General features: G+C 43.1%; 1 protein-coding gene across 3 annotated transcripts in view; it reads left to right on the plus strand.

The window, feature by feature from the left end:
* Positions 1–15,863, plus strand: part of LOC118360454 (copine-8-like) — a 228,852-nt gene that overhangs the window by 209,389 nt on the left and 3,600 nt on the right. For all 3 annotated transcript variants that reach the window (XM_052484728.1, XM_052484726.1, XM_052484727.1), the window contains 3 exons: positions 1,064–1,166; positions 11,967–12,024; positions 15,093–15,166. In XM_052484728.1, the coding sequence (XP_052340688.1) occupies positions 1,064–1,166; positions 11,967–12,024; positions 15,093–15,166 (235 nt within the window). The remainder of the gene's footprint in view (positions 1–1,063; positions 1,167–11,966; positions 12,025–15,092; positions 15,167–15,863) is intronic.

Here is a 15,863-nt window from a genome sequence, read left to right on the forward strand (position 1 = left end):
GTGTGTGTGTGTGTGTGTGTGTGTGTGTGTGTGTGTGTGTGTGTGTGTGTGTGTGTGTGTGTGTGTGTGTGTGTGTGTGTGTGTGTGTGTGTTTCGCTTGATGTCCATGTAACATCCCAAACAGCAGTAATCTCTCATGTCTCTGTCTTATGATGACACACACACACACACACAAATTCAAGTGTCGACTCCAGACTCCAGAGAGCCAATCGTTTGACAGGCAAAATTAGAAAGCAGGAGAAGGGACTCAACAAACCCCAGAGGTCTGGCTGAAATGTCAATAACGTCCTTAGTTTTGGCATAATGAGCTTGTCACTGTTGTCTTCTCTAGTTACAGTAATAAGATCAGGGTCCGTGTGAAACGTCTCAGAGGAGCAGATCATAATGAATAAGATTACATGGACGGGCGGGATAGGGGCTGATCCTAGATCAGTCATTCTATTCTGAGAGGCTTAATGGCCCCTGGTCAGAGCCTACCTGGCAATCCATCAATAACAACAACAAACACAACATATATATAACAGAAACAATACAGCAACTTGAATTGCTAAACACATCAGTAAATGATTCATGTTATGGACAGCTAGGGATGGGAGGTGGAGACTAGGCCACGTACATACAGAATACTGCTGAGACTCTGGCTCATCACAGACAGGAGAGTTACAGTACACAGCAGGCTGTACTTAACATGTCTATATTGAGGCTCTGGGACTCTGGCTCTCTGGTGACAGGAAGTTAGTATCTGAAAAGAGATCGCCTTTTAATGTGTTGTTGTCCCCCCCCCCAGTCAAACAAGCGCAGGGCGGGTAAAACTATACACAGTTCAGAGGCACACTATGGTGGATTCCCAGAATAGGTTGATACATTCTGAGCGTCTATGTCATAGACAGAGGATACACTAAGAAGACAGGCAAATCTGCTCCCGAGTATTTCCACGAACAATAAAAAGACTTGATCGTAAAACAAATGTAAGCAAGGTTTGAAATAATTACGCTTTATTCCAATATGAAATGTATTTGGGCTTCTTGCAGTTAATTTACAGTCTCTGTTGTCTCTCTGACAGATACGCAGCAGTCGTACAGGACGGCTCTCAGTACTTTGTCCTCCTCATCATCACAGACGGAGTCATATCAGACATGGCCCAGACCAAGGAGGCCATCGTCAATGTGAGTAGGCTGCTTGGATGTTCAGGCTACCCATAATCCTCCTCTGCCCTCTGTCTCCCTGTGTCTCTTTCTCTGTGTCTGTCTCTGTCTTTTCTCTCATTCTACGCTGGGCTTTACGGCTGCTTCTAACTTCTCTGCTTTTAACTTCTCTGCTTTTAACTTCTCTGCTTTTAACTTCTCTGCTTTTAACTTCTCTGCTTTTAACTTCTCTGCTTTTAACTTCTCTGCTTTTAACTTCTCTGCTTTTAACTTCTCTGCTTCTAACTTCTCTGCTTTTAACTTCTCTGCTTTTAACTTCTCTGCTTTTAACTTCTCTGCTTTTAACTTCTCTGCTTTTAACTTCTCTGCTTTTAACTTCTCTGCTTTTAACTTCTCTGCTTTTAACTTCTCTGCTTTTAACTTCTCTGCTTTTAACTTCTCTGCTTTTAACTTCTCTGCTTCTAACTTCTCTGCTTCTAACTTCTCTGCTTTTAACTTCTCTGCTTTTAACTTCTCTGCTTTTAACTTCTCTGCTTTTAACTTCTCTGCTTCTAACTTCTCTGCTTTTAACGCGCTTTTAACTTTTTTTTAACTTCTCTGCTTTTACCTCAGCTTTTAACTTCTCTGCTTTTAACTTCTCTGCTTTAACTTCTCTGCTTCTAACTTCTCTGCTTTTAACTTCTCTGCTTTTAACAAAATCAATGTCTGTTTTTCTGCTGCTTTTAACTTCTCTGCCATCTGCTTTTAACTTCTCTGCTTCTAACTTCTCTGCCACTTTATTTCAGGATGAGGCCTATGTTTAGTTCTCTGTTTTAACTTCTCTGTTCACTCTCTGTTGTTTTACTGTTGTTTGGATCTTCTTCTATTTTTCTTTGACCAAATGTTTTAGGTTTAACTTCTCTGCTTTTAACATCACAGCCCTGTTACTTTACTGCTTAACTTCTGCTTGTGCCTTTTGAAATGTCTGTTTGAAAAATCCTGCTTCTAACTTTGTGTCTCTCTGGCCTCTGCTTTTAACTTCTCTGCTTTTAACTTCTCTGAATACACTGAGAGGGTGTTTTTAACTGGCCAGCTGTTCTCTGCTTTTAATGGGCTGCTTTTAACGGCATTCTGCTTTTAACCTCTGATGACCTCTGCTTTTAACCTCTGACCTCAGCCTGTCTGTTTTCTGCTCAGCATGACTGGGTTTAAAGGAGCCACTTTATTTCAGGATGAGGCCGATGTTTAGTTCTTTGTTCACTCTAGTTGTTTTACTGTTGTTTGGATCTTCTTCTATTTTTCTTTGACCAAAACCATTAGAACATCACACCCTTTACTTTTTAAGATCTTGTCTGAAATGTCTGTTTGAAAAATCTTACTCTCTGGCCTTCTGACCTGCCTCAGCCATCTACCTGATGACCTAACCTCTGACCTCAGCAGACTGGGTTTAAGACATCTACAGCCACACCTCTGACCTGCCTCAGCCATCTGACCTGCATCTATCTATCTAACCTGTCAGTCAAGACATCTACCTCTGACCTGCCAGCCATCTACCTCTAACCTGCCTCAGCCATCATCTACCTCTGACCTGCCTCAGCCATCTACGTCTAACCTGTCTCAGCCATCTACCTCTGACCTGCCTCAGCCATCTACCTCTAACCTGCCTCAGCCAATACATCTACCTCTGACCTGCCTCAGCCATCTACCTCTAACCTGCCTCAGCCAGTACATCTACCTCTGACCTGCCTCAGCCATCTACCTCTAACCTGCCTCAGCCAGTACATCTACCTCTGACCTGCCTCAGCCATCTACCTCTAACCTGCCTCAGCCAAGGCATCTTCCTCTAGCCTGTCTCAGCCAAGACATCTACCTCTGACCTGCCTCAGCCATCTACCTCTAACCTGCCTCAGCCAAGACATCTACCTCTGACCTGCCTCAGCCAAGACATCTACCTCTGACCTGCCTCAGTCATCTACCTCTGACCTGCCTCAGTCATCTACCTCTAACCTGTCTCAGCCAAGACATCTACCTCTGACCTGCCTCAGCCAAGACATCTACCTCTGATCTGCCTCAGCCATCTACATCTAACCTGTCTCAGCCAAGACATCTACCTCTGACCTGCCTCAGCCAAGACATCTACCTCTGACCTGCCTCAGTCATCTACCTCTGACCTGCCTCAGTCATCTACCTCTAACCTGTCTCAGCCAAGACATCTACCTCTGACCTGCCTCAGCCAAGACATCTACATCTGACCTGCCTCAGTCATCTACCTCTAACCTGTCTCAGCCAAGACATCTACCTCTGACCTGCCTCAGCCAAGACATCTACCTCTGACCTGCCTCAGCCATCTACCTCTAACCTGCCTCAGCCAAGGCATCTTCCTCTAGCCTGTCTCAGCCAAGACATCTACCTCTGACCTGCCTCAGCCATCTACCTCTAACCTGCCTCAGCCAAGACATCTACCTCTGACCTGCCTCAGCCAAGACATCTACCTCTGACCTGCCTCAGTCCTGACCTGCCTCAGTCATCTACCTCTAACCTGTCTCAGCCATCTCTACCTCTGACCTGCCTCAGCCAAGACATCTACCTCTGATCTGCCTCAGCCATCTACATCTAACCTGTCTCAGCCAAGACATCTACCTCTGACCTGCCTCAGCCAAGACATCTACCTCTGACCTGCCTCAGTCATCTACCTCTGACCTGCCTCAGTCATCTACCTCTAACCTGTCTCAGCCAAGACATCTACCTCTGACCTGCCTCAGCCAAGACATCTACCTCTGACCTGCCTCAGCCAAGACATCTACCTCTAACCTGCCTCAGACATCTACCTCTGAACTGCCTCAGCCATCTACATCTAACCTGTCTCAGCCAAGACATCTACCTCTGATCTGCCTCAGTCAAGACATCTACCTCTGACCTGCCTCAGTCATCTACCTCTAGCCTGTCTCAGCCAAGACATCTACCTCTGACCTGCCTCAGTCAAGACATCTACCTCTGACCTGCCTCAGTCATCTACCTCTAGCCTGTTTCAGCCAAGCCATCTACCTCTAACCTGCCTCAGCCAAGACATCTACCTCTGACCTGCCTCAGCCAAGACATCTACCTCTGACCTGCCTCAGCCAAGACATCTACCTCTAACCTGCCTCAGTCATCTACCTCTGACCTGCCTCAGCCATCTACCTCTAGCCTGTCTCAGCCAAGACATCTACCTCTGACCTGCCTCAGCCAAGACATCTACCTCTGACCTGCCTCAGCCATCTATCTCCAGCCTGTCTCAGCCAAGACATCTACCTCTGACCTACCTCAACCATCTACTTCTAGCCTGTCTCAGCCAAGCCATCTACCTCTAACCTGCCTCAGCCATCAACCTCTGACCTGCCTCAGTCATCTACCTCTAGCCTGTCTCAGCCATCTACCATCTACATCTAACCTGTCTCAACCAAGCCATCTATCTCTGACCTGCCTCAGCCATCTATCTCTAACCTGTCTCAGCCAAGACATCTACCTCTGACCTGCCTCAGCCAAGACATCTACCTCTGACCTGCCTCAGCCAAGACATCTACCTCTAACCTGCCTAGTCATCCCTGACCTGCCTCAGCCATCTACCTCTAACATGCCTGCAGCCATCTACCTCTGACCTGCCTCAGCCATCTATCTCTGACCTGCCTCAGCATCTACACCTCCTCAGCCACCTGCCTCTCAGCCAAGCCATCTACCTCTAACCTGCCTCAGCCATCAACCTCTGACCTGCCTCAGTCATCTATCAGCCTCTACCATCTAGCATCTGTCTCAGCCATCTATCTCTTACCTGCCTCAGCCATCTACCTCTGACCTGCCTCAGCCATCTAGCATCTACATCTAACCTGTCTCAGCCAAACCATCTACCTCTGACCTGCCTCAGTCATCTACCTCTAACCTGTGTCAGCCATCTACCTCTAACATGCCTCAGCCATCTACCTCTAACCTGCCTCAGCCATCTACCATCTACATCTAACCTGTCTCAACCAAGCCATCTATCTCTGACCTGCCTCAGCCATCTAGCATCTACATCTAACCTGTCTCAGCCAAGCCATCCATCTACCTCTAAGCTGTGTCGGCCATCTACCTCTAACCAACCTCAGCTTCCTCAACCAAGCCTTCCAACCTGCTTCCTCTGTCCTGCTTTCTGTGTTCTCCCAGCTGCCGCCACCTTTGCAGTCCTGTCTGCCCTTTTACGTGGCTATGGATAAAAGCTAAATGATTCAAATGTAAATGTACCAGGCCTTTTGGCTAAATATAAGTTCCAACCCCTCTCTCTGATGTTCCATGGTTCTCTCCTTAACTCTCCTCTCAGGGCAGTGAATTATAAAGGAGGGCCTCCTGTTTTCCTCACATATTAGAACAGAACAGTAGAATCACCTTTCTGCCAATCATTCCTTTTGGCCCACTCTATTACAGCACTCCATGGCTCTGTTCCAAATGGCACCATATGGGTCCTGATCAAAAGTAGTGGACTACACACTACACCCTGGTCCAAAGTAGTGCACTACATCCCATAGGGTCCTGGTCCAAAGTAGTGCACTACCCCCTGTAGGGCCCTGGTCCAAAATAGTGCACTACCCCCTATAGGGCCCTGGTCCGAAGTAGTGCACTTCTGGTCCAAAGTAGTGCACTACACCCTATAGGGCCCTGGTCCAAAGTAGTGCACTTCATCCTATAGGGCCCTGGTCCAAAGTAGTGCACTTCATCCTATAGGACCCTTGTCAACAGTAGTGCACTACATAGGAAATAGGGTGTCATTTGGAATGTTGGCAGTTCGTACCCATGTCACGGGGGAAGGTGGGAGGGAAACGGACTCACTGACTGATTTGTCATGCAGAGGATGGTTGAAATAAAACTTGACAATATTAGAAAGTTTTTTTTAAAGCTTCTGCAGACTGGAAAGTACTATTACAGCCGGGGACAGCTAGAGATCGACAGATTCCAAATTGCTGGGTTTGCAAGTATTTTTGCAGTCCAAAGATAGATAGTATTTAAACAGCTTGCAGAAGCAGGATCCCCTGGGTTAGAAGTAAAGTTACTAACAGTGTCGACTAAATAATGTACTTTTGGTGGTGATGGCAGTGGGGGCGCCGGGGGTGGTGGGGGTGGTTGTAGGGGTGGTAGGGGTGGTGGTGGGGGTGGTGGTAGGGGTGGTGGTAGGGGTGGTGGGGGTGGTGGGGTTGGTGGTGCTGGTAGTGATGGTGGGGGTGGTGGTGCTGGTAGTGATGGTGGGGGTGGTGGTGCTGGTAGTGATGGTGGGGTTGGTGGTGCTGGTAGTGATGGTGCTGGTGCTGGTAGTGATGGTGGGGGTGGTGGGGTTGGTGGTTCTGGTAGTGATGGTGGGGGTGGTGGGGGTGGTGGTGCTGGTAGTGATGGTGGGGGTGGTGGTGGTGGTGGGGGGGGTGATGGTTGGGGTGGGGGGTGATGGTGGGGGTGGGATGGTGTTTTGGAGGATAAAACATAGATTTATCCATTACGTTGACATAGTGGGATGGAGACAGTTCAGATAAGCAGAGAGGAGTAAGAGGTGTTATTATAATATATTTACAGTGTACAGTAGAGGGCATGTTAGATACAGTAATTGCTAAGAGTTAATGCACATCAGGTTTTGCTTCGAAAGCACTAGTTCATTATTAGCTGGTTTCAAGCAGCTACTGGTTACTGTTCCAGCAATCATGAATAAGATTAAATGGAAATGTCTATGAAGGTGGCAGAGATAAAAGTGTTTCTACTAATGTTTTGACCTACAGTACCAGTCAAACGTTTGGACACACATACTCATTCAAGGGTTTTTCTGTATTTTTAAAATGATGAAATAACACATATGGAATCAAATTGTAACCAAAAATGTGTTCAACAAAGTATCCACCCTTTGCCTTAACCATGCTGGTGTCATGTCTTTGGCATCATTAAACTGAACATTAATCTTTATCAAATGACTCTCTGTAATTATTATTATGCGATTAAACTGATTAATCATGTAACTGTAATTAACTAGGAAAGTCGGGGCACCAAGAAAAATATTCAGATTACAAAGTTATATTTTTCCAAATATAACTTTTCAGATATTTTCATGTCTGATCAATAGTCTTCTGATGAATGAATTCTTCTTTACCAAACGTCGTAAATTGATGGTTATCTGCAGGAATCCAGTCTTCACTATGAGTCATCCATACATCAATTGTCTAAAATAATGTATTTATTAACTAACTAAACAATCACAGAAGTGCGCACACAAACAATTATAACAATTGAAATGCTAATCCTTTGCACATGAACGCTCACTCATTCGGGAACAATTGAAATCAATATATATATATATATATTTACACTCTGTGTCGTCGGGGTCTCTGTTGAAAAGTTTGTTTCTGTTGGAGAGTCTCCGTCCTCTCTCTCTCTTTGTCGTGGTTAGAATGGATAGTGGATAGAGTGACATTCATTCATGTCGTTATAGGATAGATGTTTCGGCGGTTGTCGGTCTTCGCGTTCCAATGATACCGAATTCCGAGCTGCTGACTAGTAATTAATATCAAAGACTTGTTCTTATTCTGTCGGTATCGATAGTCTAAGAGTTTAACCACGTGGTATGGTTAAAGGATTTAGCCATCTACTCAAACCTTGGCCCTCTCGTTATCGAGGTAAGCTGGTCTGCAACCTTTGTCCTCTCGTAATTGAGAGCAACATGGTCTGGTGATAGAAAACCCAGGTGCGGTTTTATTCGGGACATAGAAAAAGGCTGTCCCATAATGCCAGGTCTTGTCTGTGCCCCTGGGGGCGCACCAAGGACTTAGTGAAACTTTTTAGGGAATTGGAGTTTCCTTCATTAAACAGTCCAAAATCACATTACACAATTTCACAAACAGTATCATCCTCACTCATTCATCTTATACAACAATTAGACGTAAGCCTCATATCTGAGGATATTATATAAACAGCGTTATGGTAATGTGGCCGTATTGTCTCCCATGAGTTTCACAAAATTGTACCAAACGGACCAGTTCATCGTAGCTGGATTCTTCACCGATCTTTTTTATCTTCTCCAGAACAAACATTTTGGTCGGACCTCAAGTTCTGTGAGGTGGAAGAAATTCCTTTGTTTTCTTCTATGAAAACTCTACTCTCTCTCTATACTGTGGCCATGAGAAGTTAATCCCTTCCAGGAATTTACGACCTCTCTCTGACCACAGCAGCCTGGGTGTAGGAGACAGGGAGAGGGGGATGGGGCTTTCTGTATCCAAAGAGGGCAACGTTATGACACTGGTTAAGTGTGCCTTGAATTCTAAATAAATCACAGACAGTGTCACCAGCACATCACACATCCTCCTCCATGCTTCACGGTGGGAACCACACTTGCGGAGATAATCCGTTCACCTACTCTGCATCTCACAAAGACACTGGCAGTTGGAACCAAAAATCTCAAATTTGGACTCATCAGACCAAAGGACAGATTTCCACCGGTCTAATGTCCATTGCTCGTGTTTCTCGGCCCAAGCAAGTTTATTATTATTATTGGAGTCCTTTAGTAGTGGTTTCTTTGCAGCAATTTGACCATGAAGGAGTGATTCTTCTCTAAACAGTTGATGTTGAGATCTGTCTGTTACTTGAACTCTGTGAAACATTTATTTGGGTTGCAATCTGAGGTGCAGTTAACTCTAATGAACTTATCCTCTGCAGCAAAGGTAACTCTGGGTCTTCTTTTCCTGTGGCGGTCCTCATGAGAGCCAGTTTCATCATAGAGCTTGACGGTTTTTGCAACTGACCTTCAAGAAACTTTCCAAGTTCTTTAAATTCTCTGCATTGACTGACCTTCATGTCTTAAAGTAATGATGGACTGTCATTTCTCTTTGCTTATTTGAACTCTTCTTTCCATAATATGGACTTGGTATTTTACTAAATAGGGCTATCTTCTGTATACCACCCCTACCTTGTCAAAAGACAACTGATTGGCTCAAACGCATTAACTAGGCACACCTGTTCATTGAAATGCATTCCAGGCAGTGGTGATTTTAGCATGTAAATCTTGGTGGGGCAAACGTGGGTTGCATGTCAGCAAAAGCCACTATACAACACAACAGTAAACAAGATATTAGTTGCACTCTAACAGTGACAAACGGTGCCCACAAACTGTACAAATGGCTATCAGCAGAGCCTTGTCTGGCAGCGAAACAGTTCATTCAGCCTCATTTACTGCCTTTTGAAAGACATGGCTGACTTGCTTAAACAAATGTGATTTCTACTGACAATTGAGATGTACAAACTATGGCATAAGCGGACGACAAGCAGATAAGAGGCAATCCGTAATTTCGATTAAGACATTAATGAGCAAGCTAAGACTGACGTAGTCAATATAACTATTTGTTCAGCACTTTTGAAATGTACAGCGACAGAATTCAGAACATGGGCCGTTCTTACAGTGTTCTCCCTGTACACCAAGTCAGAACCGTAGGATAAATAAAGGGGGAATATAAGCAGACATTGAACTCTCTTACAATATTCAATGATTACCTTTCTCTTAAACAGGTTATAGGCTACATGTGCACCACCACATCAGAACAGTAGGTGAAATTATGAGGGAAAAATAGTCTAAATTATCAGGGTGAGGCATATGGGCTACAAACAGCTACATACTTAGTATTACTTTCTTAGCTACAGTATACATATCTTCCTGGCATATTGCATCATTTATGCAGCAGCAAACAAGATATTTTTGGACTCACCCTGTCATGCTGTTCTCACTTGAACAGGAAGGTGGCATGGCAGTCCTTCGTGGGCAAATGTTGTCATCAAAGTCTGGCATTCTCTGGATTAATGGTGCTTTCAAGACAACTGGGAACTTTGAAAAAAAAACAGGTCGATCTAGAAAGAAGCCTGAGTTCCCGATTAACAATTCCGTGTTGGATGACTGTTCAAAATGTATATTTTCCCAGTCGGAGCTTGTTTTTCCCCGGTTCCCAGTTGTCTAGAATTCACTGTAGTCAGATTTAGCAGTTCCGAGTTAAGTTGTTTTGAGCGCGGCACAAATCATGCTTCATTGACAGCATGGCCAATGTTGAATTTTATAATTTTAAGAGACCCTTAAACCCAGACTAGGGTTTAAGACCACACAGCTACTCCACTGAATAGCGGGCTAGTGACTGCTTTCCAATGCTTGCAGTTAGCCACTGATTCCTTCCAAACTACTCATTGTTGAATTTACGATTTCCAACTTGTTGTGTAACGTTTATGTCCAATGGCCGATGAGCACCGATACATTTGATCTATAATTTGTCTTCATTATTTATCTTCATATGACAAGGATTAAAAGGATTTGCCAGTAGATTGTCAACTTGATTCATGATGATGACTGCTAGCTAAGATTTTGAAAGTAAGATGTTAACATGATCAGTCCAATCAAAGCTACTGTACATATAACGTAATTTGACATCATTTTATCTGTGACCAACGGCCTTGAGCCTTCTTGGATGGGCACGTCTAATGTAACTCTGAAACACCTGCATTTCGGAGCTGCCTTACTCAAGAAAGCAAAAAAGAGACCATGTTTGTATGTGGCTTTATGAACTCAAATATTTCAAATATTTGACATTGGTTGCAAACTGATATGTGACATGTATTAATGCCAAAATAACATGCAAACAGGCAAACCTGCCCCACGTGCCCTGAATGACAGGTCAACACTGATTCCAGGTGACTACCTCATGAAGCTGGTTGAGAGAATGCCAAGAGTGTGCAAAGCTGTCATCAAGGCAAAGGATGGCTACTTTGAAGAATCTCAAATATAAAATGTATTTTGATTTGTTTAACACTTTTTTTTGGTTACTACATGATTCCATATGTGTTATTTAATAGTTTTGATGTCTTCACTATTATTCTACAATGTAGAACATAGTAAAAATAAACAAAAACCCTGGAATAGGTGTGTTCAAACTTTTGACCGGTACTGTATATGAAGTTAAATGTTATCCTCTTCTCTCTCCTTGTTCTGTGGAGATAAACATTGCATAGTGTAGAGAAGAATATAGACATTGTATGTTGTGTAATGTGTTTATTATGTTGGCCTTATATATATATAACTACCAGGGACTCAAAATTGTCACTTATGTTGAACAATATGTTCAACTCCTTTCCTTGTAAAATAAATTGAAGCTGCTATTTCCCGCGGCAATATAACACATCCACAAATGTTTTAAAAAATATATATATTATAATCCACATTGGTTTCAGAGACGCCTGCTGAATAATACAGACGAATCGTTCTGTTTTTGCAATCCTGATGTTATAGTGTATTTCACTATATAGTGTGTTCCATTACGGCACAGGGTGACTACACAATGTCGTGTGCTTGGAAAGAGAGACCGAACAGCAATCAGCAGAGAGGGAATTTGTCAGCAAATGTATTGTTTCGGTTATCTTGTCTTTTTCCAATGCACATTTATGTGTCTCTTGTCCAATGGTCTCCTTGTGTCTTGCTGCCCTTTGTGACTGGATTACCAGACTGCAGACTAATGAATAATGAATCAGAACTGCTACCATGTCACTGAATAACCCACAATGCATCATACACTGTTTGAGTAATGGTAAACTGCTTTGTTTAAGGACATCAGATTGGTTTGTGATGGATTTGAATATTTCATCAGTCCTCTTCAGAATATTTTTTATTTTTTTTGTAATCGATTGTTTGTTTTTTTGCTAAAGACATTGAACAAAGACAGACGTGTATATGTTTATGCCTAAAACTTTGTCCTCGTAAGAACTCAAAAAGCACCTTGTTGTCAGAATGTAGATAATATCGCATGGAATCTACTTGTTGTTTGTTCTCCGCAGGCTGCTAAGATTCCTATGTCTATCATAATTGTTGGAGTTGGACACGCTGAGTTCGATGGTGAGATTGACCCCCCTCATTCACACTCATTCCCACAAAATGATATTTTATAATACTTTCATCTTTTTATTGTTTTGTTTTTATTAGCATATAGTTATGTTAAATGTTTTCAGAGGGTAAAATGCTTTCAAAAGATACCTTTATAAGCTGCTGGTTGGTTTGAAAATCTTATTTCACTATTGGGCTTAGATAAAGTTAAAAACATTTTCACATAATGTCTTTTAACTTAATCCTTGACCCATGATAAAGAAATAAATCATCATAAATGAGCATAACTAGTCAACAGAACACAAATGAGAAATTCCTCTGTCAAATATTCCCATGATGTTTGGTCGTTTATACGTTCCCAGTCCACAAGCATTGGGTTGAATGTACTGTAGAATATGCAATACAATTAATAAGGGCTGAGGTTATCAGGGACCGTTTCAATGTGAGGGACGTTAGCTAATTGGCAGTTTGGTGGAAGTCACTAGATAATAAGCAGGATGTCAACCTGCAGGGTTCTAAACCCAGTTCACAGCTGTTGCGTACAATTTGTAATACGGTCACAACTTTGATGCCCTCGAACTTGTTGTGTTGTGTGCTGTTACAGGGGCTGGCTGGTATTTCTTTCTGAATATGCTGCTTTAATATTATTAATTACGGTGCTGGGAATGTTCTCAATGCAAAAAGGAATTATTATCATTCATTTGAAGTCCATAATAGCCATGATGGGTTTTTGACTCCCACAATGCAATAGCAAGTTTAAACTGGTCTCCACCATTACTCTGTTCATATTAGGACAGCGTCCAACTCCAGCTAACCGATCGCTGCAGCTGTACATAGTCCATCGCTAAATAGCCCACCCAATTTACCTACCTCATCCCCATACTGTTTTATATATTTACTTTTCTGCTCTTTTGCACACCAGTATCTCTACCTGTACCTGTACATGACCATCTGATCATTTATCACTCCAGTGTTAATCTGCCAAATTGTAATTATTCGCCTACCTCCTCATGCCTTTTGCACACAATTTATATAGACTCTTTTTTCTACTGTGTTATTGACTTGTTTATTGTTTACTCCATGTGTAACTCTGTGTTGTTGTCTGTTCACACTGCTATGCTTTATCTTGGCCAGGTCGCAGTTGTAAATGAGAACTTGTTCTCAACTAGCCTACCTGGTTAAATAAAGGTGAAATAAAAATTAAAATAAATAAAAACTACAAGTCCGAGTGACACGGAGACCCACTCCTGAGGCTATCCTAATATGGACACCATACATTATGATGTTTAGTAACTCCTAATAAACACTTATTCTACAGAATATTAAGAACAGCCTCAATTCAAGCCTTAAGCCTCAGAACAGCCTCAATTCGTCGGGGCATGAACTCTACAAGGTGTCGAAAGCGTTCTACAGGGTTGCTGGCCCATGTTGACTCTACAAGGTGTCGAAAGCGTTCCACAGGGATGCTGGCCCATATTGACTCTACAAGGTGTCGAAAGCGTTCCACAGGGATGCTGGCCCATGTTGACTCCAATGCTTCCCACAGTTGTGTCAAATTTGCTGGATGAACTTTGGGTGGTGGACCATTCTTGATATACACAGGTAACTGTTGAGAGTGAAAAACCCAGCAGCATTGCAGCTCTTGACACAAACCGGTGTGCCTGGCACCTACTACCATACCCCGTTTAAAGGCACTTAAATATTTTGTCTTGCCTATTCATCCTCTGAATGGCACACATACACAATCCATGTCTCAATTGTATCAAGGCATAAAAATTATTATTTAAAATGTCTCCTCCCCTTAATCTACACTGATTGAAGTGGATTTAACAAGTGACATCAACAAGGGGTCATAGCTTTCACCTGGATTCTATGTCATGGAAAGAGAAGGTGTTCCTAATGTTTTGTCCACTCAGTGTAGACAATGCAGAGCATGTTATAAAGCCATCATAATGAGTCAAGTTAGACAGGCAGTAGAGGTTTAAACTGGTCTAATATAAAGCCATCATAATGAGTCAAGTTAGACAGGCAGTAGTGTTATAAGACACTATGAAGGGTAGTAACTAACCGAGACACTAGAGGTTTAAACTGGTGTTATAAGCCACTATGAAGGGTAGTGACTCACCCAGACACTAGAGATTTAAACTGGTGTTATAAGTCACTATGAAGGGTAGTGACTCACCCAGACACTAGAGGTTTAAACTGGTGTTATAAGTCACTATGAAGGGTAGTGACTCACCCAGACACTAGAGGTTTAAACTGGTGTTATAAGCCACTATGAAGGTTAGTGACTCACCCAGACACTAGAGGTTTAAACTGGTGTTATAAGACACTATGGAGGGTAGTGACTCACCCAGACACTAGAGGTTTAAACTGGTGTTATAAGTCACTATGAAGGGTAATGACTCACCCAGACACTAGAGGTCTAAACTGGTGTTATAAGTCACTATGAAGGGTAATGACTGACCCAGACACTAGAGGTTTAAACTGGTGTTATAAGACACTATGAAGGGTAGTGACTCACCCAGACACTAGAGGTTTAAACTGGTGTTATAAGACACTATGAAGGGTAGTGATTCACCCAGACACTAGAGGTTTAAACTGGTGTTATAAGACACTATGAAGGGTAGTGATTCACCCAGACACTAGAGGTTTAAACTGGTGTTATAAGACACTATGAAGGGTAGTGACTCACCCAGACACTAGAGGTTTAAACTGGTGTTATAAGTCACTATGAAGGGTAATGACTCACCCAGACACTAGAGGTTTAAACTGGTGTTATAAGCCACTATGAAGGGTAGTGACTCACCCAGACACTAGAGGTTTAAACTGGTGTTATAAGCCACTATGAAGGGTAGTGACTCACCCAGACACTAGAGGTTTAAACTGGTGTTATAAGCCACTATGAAGGGTAGTGACTCACCCAGACACTAGAGGTTTAAACTGGTGTTATAAGCCACTATGAAGGGTAGTGACTCACCCAGACACTAGAGGTTTAAACTGGTGTTATAAGCCACTATGAAGGGTAGTGACTCACCCAGACACTAGAGGTCTAAACTGGTCTCTTCTCTTTCCGGTAGCCATGGTGGAGTTGGACGGTGATGACATCAGAATCTCCTCGCGAGGGAAGCTAGCAGAAAGAGACATTGTACAGGTAGATTTAACTTCATATTCTAACCCTGTCGAGAGACATTGTATAGGTAATTCACTTCCTATTCTAACCTTGTAGAGAGACATTGTACAGGTAAACATTGTTTACTCTCTTTGCTGATTGTCAGAGGGGAAGAGCAGAGTTTCCTTTTGTGAAAGCCCCACTCCCCCAACCCAGGAATCTGATATCTTACGAACAAAAATATTGCATTTCTGAATTGAAATATCAATAACATTCTGATGTGAAGCATATTGGCACCATTTGCGATGTTCCATTTGGAGACAGGTACCAGCACTATAGAAAACCCTTGTGCAGGAGTTTGGACTAGTTGTATTACTGCCGACTGCAGGCCACACATACCCACTGGCAACGAATCCTGCCTCGGTCCCTACTCTCTGTCTCCCTCTATATCTGTCTCTCTCTCTCTACCTTCCACCTGTCACTTCTAATGACCCCTACTCTCTGTCTCCCTCTATATCTGTCTCTCTCTCTCTCTAACTTCCACCTGTCACTTCTAATGACCCCTACTCTCTGTCTCCCTCTATATCTGTCTCTAATGACCCCTCTCTCTACTGTCTTCCACCTGTCACTTCTAATGACCCCTACTCTCTGTCTCCCTCTATATCTGTCTCTCTCTCTCTCTCTACTTCCACCTGTCACTTCTAATGACCCCTACTCTCTGTCTCCCTCTATATCTGTC

The sequence above is a fragment of the Oncorhynchus keta genome, chromosome 28 (assembly GCF_023373465.1).
Source record: "Oncorhynchus keta strain PuntledgeMale-10-30-2019 chromosome 28, Oket_V2, whole genome shotgun sequence".
NCBI lineage: Eukaryota > Metazoa > Chordata > Actinopteri > Salmoniformes > Salmonidae > Oncorhynchus > Oncorhynchus keta.